At 41.9% G+C, this 11247-nt stretch overlaps 1 protein-coding gene across 1 annotated transcript; it reads left to right on the forward strand.

Moving 5' to 3' along the window:
* The first annotated feature begins 1254 nt into the window (after positions 1–1254).
* On the forward strand, positions 1255–10904 carry znf598 (zinc finger protein 598). Its single transcript, XM_077557683.1, has 12 exons — positions 1255–1841; positions 2402–2514; positions 2657–2786; positions 4263–4474; positions 4554–4771; positions 4853–4943; positions 5078–5265; positions 6447–6525; positions 6608–7431; positions 7505–7670; positions 7754–7901; positions 9381–10904. The coding sequence occupies exons 1-12, from the start codon at positions 1668–1670 to the stop codon at positions 9762–9764; spliced, it is 2727 nt and encodes a 908-aa protein (XP_077413809.1). The 5' UTR covers positions 1255–1667; the 3' UTR covers positions 9765–10904.
* Positions 10905–11247: the final 343 nt, after the last annotated feature.

Here is an 11247-nt window from a genome sequence, read left to right on the forward strand (position 1 = left end):
AAAGCACCTTGCTGGAAGGGAGAAAAAGTTAGTGAGGATTTGGACAGAACCTTTAGTGTGGATTTAATAAATGCATCCATCCACCAATGCAAAGTAATGCAAATGCTTCCTTTATTACGCCGACAACAAACGGCGTATTGTATTGTTTTTGCTTGGGACTAGCATACAATCCAGGCAAATTGTTATAGTTGTCAATCGACATTTTATCACATTTTGAAATTAAAATAATCCTCACAAATGAAATTACAATGATCCATATTCCAATGCTTTTTAATTAGTGGAGCTAAGGAGCTTCCTTTCACCGAGTTGACCGCCATTTGCCAGTCAGTCACAGGGAACATACTGTTTTGACAAACGACCTGACATCTACTGTGCTGCTCCCCAAACTATTATATATTTTTATTTTAATTATTTCACAATATTTATTATTGTGTTTGTAGTAGGAATTCACGATAATATCGGTGGTCAATAATTATTGACAATTATCGACCAATTTTCCGTCATACAGATAAACCAGATAATAAAGAAATCCACCGATAATAATAGACATGCCACGTTGGTCTATCTGTTGTGGTTGTGGCTCAAGTTGTGCCCAACTCCTCCACCCCTCCTATGGTAGTGTCACATATTTGTGACGTCATAATGCGCGCAACCTCGTATTCACAGAGGATGCATCATGGCGACATGGCAGTCGCTAGAGTGGGCTTTCTTTACGTTTCGTTATGCAAAATAACTGGTTAACATAAGTTTTACTGTATTGTGGACACCTGTATTTTATTTAACAATGGGCTTTTCACTTCTTGTACATAAAGCAATATTGAAGTGACCTTGACTGATAAGCCTGCTCGGAACAGACTTTCCTGTCTAGCTGACCCTTCCTTTCTCCTCCCAAAACCTAACCAGGCTGCATAAAATCTTCCCATGATAATTTACTGCGCACACTCTCTCAGATCACTTCTTTTAGATTGCTCTGTAAGACTTGCGATTATTTGAAGCTTCAGATACAGTACAAAGAAAGACAAATTGTCCCCAAATGTTACCCTGGCAGTTTTTTGTTGCATTTTTAAAACGTGCCTGTTGTTTTGGCAAACTCAAAATGAGTTACTGGTTGTCTTTGAAGCAGAGATAACAATAAAATTCTGCTTCATAGTGCATTAGCAGCATTACACAATGTTTTTGTACATGTTAGCCTTATAGTAGGATTCAAAAGTATATTTGTATTCAAGTTAATTTTGCAAACAATTATCGGCTTACTTATCGGTTATCGACATCAGCACTTTTATAGGTGTCATGGAAACATGTCTGTTGGCCTTTTTGATAATGTCAACCATTTTGTTTTCGCCGTAATTTGAAATTCAATGAATGAACTTCATAGCCGTTACGTCATATTTGTTTGACCAGTTGTATAAAAGCGTATTACCCAAACCCGGATGAAGGCGCATTCAGCATGTTGTCTCCCACGTGGAATAGCGTGCGCAGATTTACATAGGATATGATAGCGCAAAGCACCACTACTGTGGGCGGGTAACAGTTCATCCACATGACATACAGGTCATGAGTAAAGCGTTGCGTGGCACGTCATTAGACTTTTCACAATTACGTAAGCACTACAGCGGCAGCGACTAGAACCATTGGACCTTTTCCGCCCTAGTTGTTACTCGAACATCATGGATTCAACAAACCCCAAGGAGACGGAAAAGCACTGTGTTCTGTGCTGCCAAGATATCGACATCTTCGCCTTCGGAAAATGCGACCACCCGGTGTGTTTTCGCTGCTCCACCAAAATGAGGGTGCTGTGCGAGCAGAAGTACTGCGCCGTCTGCCGGGAGGAGCTCGACAAGGTACGGATTTCGACATTATTGTGGTTCGAGGACGCCGCGCTGGCCGTGCTAGCTAGGCCGCGAACACCCTGCGAGTGAATATTAAAAACCTCTGTTAAAAAATAATGTGGGAACAAATCTTATTGGGATCGTATTCACCACGGCGGAAAAACTACACAATTTACATAGACAACAGTCACAAGTCATTCATGTTAGCCTGCTAGCTAGCTAGCTTTGTGGTGTGGCCAAACCAGCTTCTAGTCTAATATCGCGACTGCCAATGACAACTAAATCTCTGCTTGTGTATCTTTATTGTATGCAGGAGTGGTGCTCACTTTCGAACCAAACATACCTGGCGTTTATGTGTGTTAATGGATAACCGGCTACCATATCTGTGTACCTGCCACTCCGTTCCTCTCTGTCTCTAAAGCTATAGTACATGGACTTAAAGCCCCGACTGGACAATCACAAATTACAATGTCATACCAGAACGTCCATCACCTCAATTTGTTACATGACAATTAAAATGTCACATTTAAGAGTGAATGTTAATGTACTTACCTCAATGTTGTTATTCTCAGGTGGTGTTTGTGAAGTCTGCGGAGACCTTTTCTTCTCTGCCACATCAGCAGTTCCCCTGTGACAAGAAGCATGACATCTATTTTGCTGATGAGAAGATCCATGCTCAGTACAGGTCAGCTATGTTACTATAGATCAGACTGATAATGATATTTGTCTATGGGGCTTTCTTCATTTTAAGCGAAACTCGTACAAGAACCCCCCCAATTAGACATCAGTTTAAGTGGTGGTTTACTCTTATCTGCGTGTTTTCTCAGGCACCTGCTGTTGCCACAGTGTCCTTGCTGTGCTGAAGCTAAGGTCTTCTCCAAGTTTGTGGAGCTGGAGCACCACATGAGGAAGCAGCATGAACTTTTCTGTTGCAAGCTCTGCACAAAGCATTTGAAGGTATCGTGACCCTTGCTATCTGAGTACCAGTGGATGCTGTTATAAAACACCACAAACAAATATAAACAGTGTTCAGAAAATTTCAGTCGTTAGGTGAGATGTATGAAACAGTCTGGGAGAAAATGTCTTTAGGGTTTCTATATATTTGAAGCTTCAAATATACACAAGTCTAATAGAGCAGTCTACAAGATAGTGGTCTGTGGGAGAGTGCGCAGTAAATTATCATAGGCAGCCTGGTTAAGTATTTGGGAGGAGAAGGGGAGGGTCAGCTAGGCAGGAAAACAAGCAGACTGTTCCGAGCAGGCTAAGTCAAGGTCACTTTGATATTGCTTCATGTACAAGAAATGAAAAGCAATACAGTGCAAACTTATGTTAATACGTGCTAAATAATTATTTTCCATAACAACAGAAATAAACAATTGAAAGCTTCAAGTTGTGTTGTATTGTACAATTTGATTATTGTGCAATAGCAAGACTTAATTGGCAGACAGTATTACACTTAAGTGCATTTGGTCATTGTTTAGTTTAGAGCACGTTTACATTTTGTGCTTTTATAACGGAGCTTCAGATTTCAACTTTTGCTAAAGAGTTCCCACTGTGTAGAGCAACTACACTCTGCCTTAACAGTTTTACTTTTTAGTACGTCTAGTCAACATACTGTTTGGCACTAAAATAGCATGTTCCCTAACATTAATCATTTGCTAATCTGTGTTAGTTTTAACGTCATTTTGATTAGTATAATAGTTCTGTAATTGAGGGCATTAGCTGCATTACTGTATGTTACACAGTATAAGCATTTGTTGTATGTTGAGTGTTGTCTTTAAGTTGATAATTGCCGTAACATCTATGTACATTTTTGTTACTGTGGCTGTGGTGTGTCACATTTAAGTGAGCAGATTCTTGAAGTGTAAATCTCTTTGTTTTATGCTACAGTTTTACAGTGAACTTCAACTGGGAGTGACAAATTAACAGCTTTGCCTCTTATTCAAAAAATGGTTTATTATCTGTCAAACAGCACACGGCAAATTGTAAAAATACTGCTACTAATAACTCTTTGACTGCCAAAAACGTTAAATAACGTTTAGTAAAATCCTATGGAGGAGTGCCAAAGACGTTAAAAGACGTTTTTTTTTTTTTTTTTTCAAAACAGAGGTGGAACTAACCATTTTCTATTGTTGATTACTCAAAAACGGAATAAGGTAGAAACAAACTTTTTTTTCTGATGAAAGATGAGAGTCCAATCTTTCATTTGGTAGTATGTGTGTTTCCATAGTCCAAACACATAATTTTCTGTGGACCTTGAAAGATCAGTCAAAAATGCTTAAATCGGCTGGCACCCACAGCATCCCTTTTCTGAAAACGTCTGGCAGTCAAAGAGTTAAGATGTAGGATCCAATGTTTTTTCAGACTCTGATGTAAAACCATATCTCCCAGTGCTATGAATCAATCCTAAACGACCCCACCCACCACCCACAGATTTTTTCCCATGAGAGGAAGTGGTACAACCGCAAAGAACTGGCACGCCATCGAGCACACGGAGACCCAGATGACACCAGTCACAGAGGACACCCGCTGTGCAAATTCTGCGACGACCGCTACCTCGACAACGACGAGCTGCTCAAACACTTGCGAAAGGACCACTACTTCTGCCACTTTTGTGATGCTGACGGCTCCCAGGAATATTATAGGTGTGACAGCGGCACATGAGCATGAAGTGTGCACATTTGCAATCACTCGTTTTTTGTGACTAAAATGCTGTGTCGACAGTGATTACCAGTACTTGAGCGAGCACTTCAGAGAAAGTCACTATCTGTGTGAGGAGGGCCTATGTGCCACCGAGCAGTTCACCCACGCCTTCCGCACCGAGATCGACTACAAGGCGCACAAGGCTTCGGCGCACAGCAAGAGCCGCGCCGAGGCCCGCCAAAACCGCCACATCGACCTGCAGTTCAACTTGGCTCCAAGGCCGCAGAGGAGAAATGAAGGTTTGACTCCTTCGCATTGCTGCGATGCAATGGATCTGTCGCTAGTGTGAGAAGTCAAAGAGGAGTGTGTGTTTCTATCAGGCACGGTGACCGGGGAGGATTATGACGAGGCTCGTCACCGAGGAGGAAGGGGAAGACTTCAGGCGGGACAGAAGAGCTGGCGATACTCTCGGTGAGTTTTAACCAGACACAATCAAGTGGCCATCTGGAAGTGTTTTTGCCTCATCCGAATATGTCCGTTTGTTGCCGTTAAGCCCAATCGCAGCCATTCATGGGGTTGTTTTTGTCGCATGCTCGTCTGTGCAGTGAAGAGGAGGACAGAGAGGTGGCGGCTGCTATGCGGGCGTCAATGGCAATGCATCGACAAGAGGATCGAATAGCCACGCTGGAGAGGAGCGCTCCCAAATACTATAGAGAAGAGAGGACAGAAAGAACTGAATCAGAAGAACCCAATCCCAGGACTGGACCAATCAAACCAACAAGCAAACCTCCAGGTGAACAAAATAATTTGTGTTGAATTCACTCTGAAGTTAAGATAATACTGTATGTAGCTTTATAGGGGTGTTAAAAGAAATTGATTCGGCAATATATCGCGATATTACAGCGCACAATTTTCGTATCGATTCAATATGAAGCCAAATCGATTTTTAAAGATCCATTTTTGATGGAAATATTCAACAAAATGTCTTAATTAGAGTTAGCAGGGATGTGATTTTTCCGCTAATTCGCGGAATTCCGCTTTTTTTTATCTCCCCCCCCAAAAAAAAAATCCGATTTTTTTTTTTTTTTTTTTTGTATTTCATTGTGTATGCACATGACTCCGACAGATAACATCTTCTGCTATAACAAAGACATTTGTGGTATGCTCTAATATGAGTTACTTTTCATTTGGTCATGATACAATTATTTGTTCATGAAATTTGAACTCTTCAACATTATTTATGTGTTAACTTAGTAATCACATTAGTTAGATATGATGATATTCTCAGTGATAGTTTTTAAAAGCAAAGGCAGTCCAATGTTTTTGAAGGTGACTGATTTTGAGTTGACTAAAACTGCCATTTTATATGGGATAGTTCAATATACATTGAAAATTTATGCTGTTGTTTTGTCTATTTCTTTGTCATGTGAGTGCATTGAAAGTACTTAAAAACACGGAAAACCCATGAGCTCCGGGGGGCGAAGCCCCCCTTGTCCCCCCGCCAGGGCACTGCCCTGGACCTAGCTGGGTGCCAGCGGCCCCCAGACCCCCGGCTAAATTTTCAGATAATTTCACTTTGGTCAAATCACATCCCTGAGTTAGGGTTCACACTTTAAACATGGAACAATGTTATATTAATGGAACATTAAGCCTTAACATTTTGTTTGTTTGTTAAATACGGTGGAGCACAGTTTATAAGCCTGAAGTACATTTTTATACAAATCTTAGTGTACATGTACAAGTTTATTGATTAGTAAAAAATCACAATAATTTACTTATAGATTCGTATCGGGATTAATCGGTATTGAATTGAATTGTGACCCATAAATCGTGATACAGATGGAATTGCAAGCTACTAGGCAATTCACACACCCCTATAGCTTAATGTAATTTTTATTGCAAAGGGTGTGCAAATCAGTACTGATCATCATCACCAGCAGCAGCCGTCACGCTTTTGTTGTCCCCTTTTTGCAGTCAAGACAATGAGGAGTTTAAATCCATTGGAGGAGGAAGATGACTTTCCAGCATTGGGAGCTGCTGCACCACCTGTCATGTAATCAATCACAACACGGCACAAACTCAACCCCACAAATTGAAATGGATTCAAATGTTTTTTGTGTTGTGTGTCTGCACAGCGTGAAATCTTTGTCACCGGTGGTTCCTTCAGCTCCCAGAACTCTGAAGGAAGATGATTTCCCCAGCCTGTCAGTAGTTAATGTCACAGCCCCCCTGACGCCATCTTATCCCGCCCAACCAAAGAAGTCGTCTTCTTTTCAAGAGGAGGATTTCCCCGCTCTGGTGTCCAAAATCCGGCCCCTCAAATCTTCAACAGGCAAGAACTCTGCATGGTCCACTCACACTGCTCCGGCTCCGCCCCCGCCTTCTTCCAGGCCTCCCACTTCAATGTCATCAGCAATCCCTGGCCCCCAACTCCTGACCTCCTCAAGCTCCTCGATGTCAAGGAGGAAAAAGAAAGTTGGGGACAACATAAAAGTCGCCCCCACACGCTCGCCTCCTTCCTCCGACGACGAGAGTGGCGGAATGACGCAGCAGCAGTTCCGCGCGGTGCCCACCATGCTCGACATATCGTCTCTGCTTACAGTTAAAGGAAGTGACGGCAAACCTTTCATCGCGGCCGCCAGCGCTGACCTCCCGACCACTAAAGCCAGCAAAAAGAAAAAACAAAAGAACACGGCCTCACCTTCAAACTCTTCGGAATCAGGGACGCCGGCACCTGCAAAGACGCTTTTGGTGGAAACAACGGCTCAAAAGGAGAATGTTCCCGAAAAGACGAGGAGCAACGTGGGGGCAACGGCACCGAGCCGATTGGTTAATGGCTTCAACGAGAAGCCAGTCATTAGTAAGGAGACAGTCACGGCACCGCCGCAACCCAACACAGATGCTCTTGTAGACCAAGAGGAAGACTTCCCCGCCCTCAAGACTAAGAAGCCACCTCCAGGTATACGTCACCTTTGTAGGCCTGCTTTCTAACTGAAAAAGTATATTCTAAGACTGAGCGTTGTGTCGCGCAGGCTTCAAGAGCTCCTTCCCAACAAAGTCATCAACCCCGCCTCCATCCTCCTCGATTCCCCCACCTCCACCTGGCCTTGGTCTCTTGGCTACGAAGCCCCCTCCAGGCTTCACAGGGATACCCCTCAACAGTAATGTGGTGGAGACCCCGCCTTTGCCAGTAAACCTGTAAGCCCACCCTGCACTTTTTAGGCATCATCACATCTTTATTTCTACGAGCCTCACAGTACATTGTTTTATATCTCCGACAGCCTCCCTAAAACATCAAACGGTGATTACCTGGTTCCAGACGACTTCCATCAAAGGAATCTAGAGCTGATCCAGTCCATTAGGAAGTACCTCCATGATGATGAGTCCAAGTTCAATCAGTTCAAGAACTACTCGGCACAATTCAGACAGGTACTAACTCTTTGACTGCCAGACGTTTTCAGAAAAGGGATGCCGTGGCTGCCAGCCGATTTAAGCATTTTGACTGATCTTTCAAGGTCCACAGAAAATTATGTGTTTGGACTATGGAAACACACATACTACCAAATGAAAGATTGAACTCTCATCTTTCATCAGAAAAAAAAAGTTTGTTTCTACCTTATTCTGTTTTTCAGTAATCAACAATAGAAAATGGTTAATTTCACCTCTGTTTTGAAACAAACGTCTTTTAACGTCTTTGGCACTCCTCCATAGGATTTTACTAAACGTTATTTAACGTTTTTGGCAGTCAAAGAGTTAAAAATGAATGATTTTGTACACTTCACAATGTAAACACAGTCGGTAAATATAGGTTGCATATAATTAAAATGTAGCATACTGCTGTGTTTCTCCTCTTTGCCGATGTATTTTGGAGAGCAAAAAATGCAAGGAGTTTTCTGCCCAACAAGGACAATATATTAGTTTAACACATTTTAATCATGCAACCCATGTGCATGTTCAATTTAAGTGAATTTGAAGGAATATGCCGTAAACGACCACCTTATTGCATAGCAGGGAAATGATGCATAAACGGTCCGACATGCTAAGTGCAATATGGTCAGCATTAGTAAATATAGAAGAATGAAATAAACATTTTTGGGTGGGGCAACACCTTCCGCTACATTTCTTCATACTTGCTTCTTCTTTCTCATCAAACTTAAGGGTGAGTACATATTTAATTATTGTTGTATTGCTAATAATCAAGCCTACTTTTACACTTATGACTGTTTAATGATTAGAGACATTTAACTTTTGAACATTCTAAAGTTAAGGGCTTTTTTTGGGTCATTTTACTCCGAATTAGGCCTGAGAGAAATTAACTCATTCTCTCCCAGCCATTTTCACCGAAGCAACCCCCTTCGCTCTTGGCTGTTTTACTGGACTTTGACGGATTTTGCAAGGCCCACAGAATATTGTCTTCTATTGCTATAAGAACATGGAACGTACCAAAAGAAAGATTAAGAGTCTCTTCTTTCATCAGGAAAAAAAAAGTAGATTTGTATCGGTTTCCGTTTTGCAGTAATTATTACTAGAATATAGCTAAGTTTCATCATTATTCACAAATCTGTTTAAAACACTTTGGAAAAGAGCTTTGTTGCAACATGGCCCCGGTTGATCTCTTATACTCTGCTGCCACCTACTGGCCGTTTTTTGTATTAACTACCATTACTTTAAGCGGCCTCTTCTGGTCAGAGGCTGCATCAAAGCCTTCTGTATGCTCTAGCAGTTTAAAAAAAAACGTATAAATACGTTTTTGGGACCATGGTAACATTTAAAATGGAACGTTTTTTATAAATTTTTGGGAAGAAAACAGTTATACACGTGAAACAAGACGATGGTCTCCACCGTTATTGAAATGATTGCATCCGTTTGAATTTGCTTCATCTCCTGACGCTCTCCATCTGTTTCCAGGGTGTCCTATCAGCAGCCCAGTATCACCGCAGCTGCAAGGACTTGCTAGGCGACGACTTCAACCGCATCTTCAACGAGCTGCTGGTGCTGCTGCCGGACACCGTCAAGCAGCAGGAGCTCCTGACGGCGCACGGGGACTGCAAGGCTCGGGAGAAACAGCCTGGAACGGGAGTAGGGGGCGGCAAGAAAAGCAAGAACAAGAAAAACGCCTGGCAGCTGCCGATCACGCAGGCTAACGCTAACGCTGCCGAGCTGGACTGCCAGGTGTGCCCCACGTGCAGACAGGTGCTCGCCCCTAAGGATTTCAACTCCCATAAAACGCTGCACATGAGGGAGAACGACGAGTTCCCTTCCTTGCAGTCCATTAGCCGAATCATCAGCTAGCCCCGCGGCGCCATTAAGTACTCCGTTGATGACTCTTGTCGGCAGCTGCCAGCATGGAAGACGGCAGCGGTGGCTCACGGCTCAAAAGGGGGACAACGTGCTTCCTGACGAACATTACATTCAAATGTGTGCCAGGTAAACTGCCGTCTCAAGTTGCGTTCCAACTGGGCGGTTGGCAGTGTGCAACCGCTGCTGTTGGTTCATTGCAATAAGAGGGAAGATGCAACCTGATGAGCTACTTGAAGAATCCCTTGCTCCTGAAAAGCTCCACTCCTCACCTCCTTGAGGAATTACACTTTTCCCCCTTTTTATGAACTTGACAGTTGATGATAATTCAGTATCACATCAGGATGCCTGGTGCGAAAATGAAATCGGTTCTGAATTCAATTATTCATCTCATTGTGTTAATGTAGCTGTTGAGCTCCATTGAGTTGTGACTGTATGCAGAACTAATGTAAAACAAATAATAATTTTGATTCAGTTTAGATATTTAGAGGGAGTTAGCCATTTTGGGAAGAGAGAAAAAAAAATCACTTAAATATTCAAAACACAAGGTGTGAAGTTTTGATCATTTGGCACACATTTGGTTGTATTTCTTTTGTTAGACCATGTGGGATTTTCCATAAGTCACACCTTTTCGTCTCTGATTGTTTAATTTTCCTCAAACACATCATGTGGCAAATGAGTGTGATGGTGCCCCCCCCCCCCCCCCCCCACTCATACTATTTATCATGTGCTACTATCAAGTCTTTTATTGCAAACTCTTCTAACGTGAGCAATGATTAATTAAAACAAAGGGCCAGTTTGGACCAGATTTCTAATATTTAAATAGAAACAAAATCACATTTTTGTTTCCTTATTTTGTTTAAATTATGTTCTTTAAGTTTGGAAAAAAAAGTAGTTTAAATAACTAGCGTATTTTTATTTTGGCCTCCTTGTTTTAAACATGTAAAAATGTTGTAGTTCAACACTTAAGTGGCACTTGGGACTGTGACACAAATTAACTCCCCTCTGAGCAGTTTGTGCTGGTGGGCTTGTTTGTGTTCATCTTCATGACAAATGACCAGTAGTTTGTCTTTACGTCATACAGCTGCAGCTGTTTCTATTTTCTGTTTGGCTCCAATAAAGCCCTTTCCTTCAGATGTATGTTCCTGTGTGTTTATTCATTCCAGTGGCAAGCTAAATTATAACATTTGTTCCTTGAAATGTTATTAATTTATTCCCAACAGACAGTACGTGAATATAATTTAACATTTTGTTCTCTGGATACATGTCTTGTATTGGGTATCACTAATACTGCATTAATGTTGTGGCTGGTCAATTATTACCATTTATGCACCAACTGAATTTGACTCACGAAAAGAAGGGCAGCCTAAAAACATATTTTCTTGTCATTTTTTTTTTTTTATTGGGAGTGATGCCCAGACTGCAGTCCAGAGACATTCAGGAAATAGAGACACTTGTCTGTACACAGCGTTTTTCT

This window comes from Vanacampus margaritifer, chromosome 2 (genome assembly GCF_051991255.1).
Source record: "Vanacampus margaritifer isolate UIUO_Vmar chromosome 2, RoL_Vmar_1.0, whole genome shotgun sequence".
Taxonomy (NCBI): Eukaryota; Metazoa; Chordata; class Actinopteri; order Syngnathiformes; family Syngnathidae; genus Vanacampus; species Vanacampus margaritifer.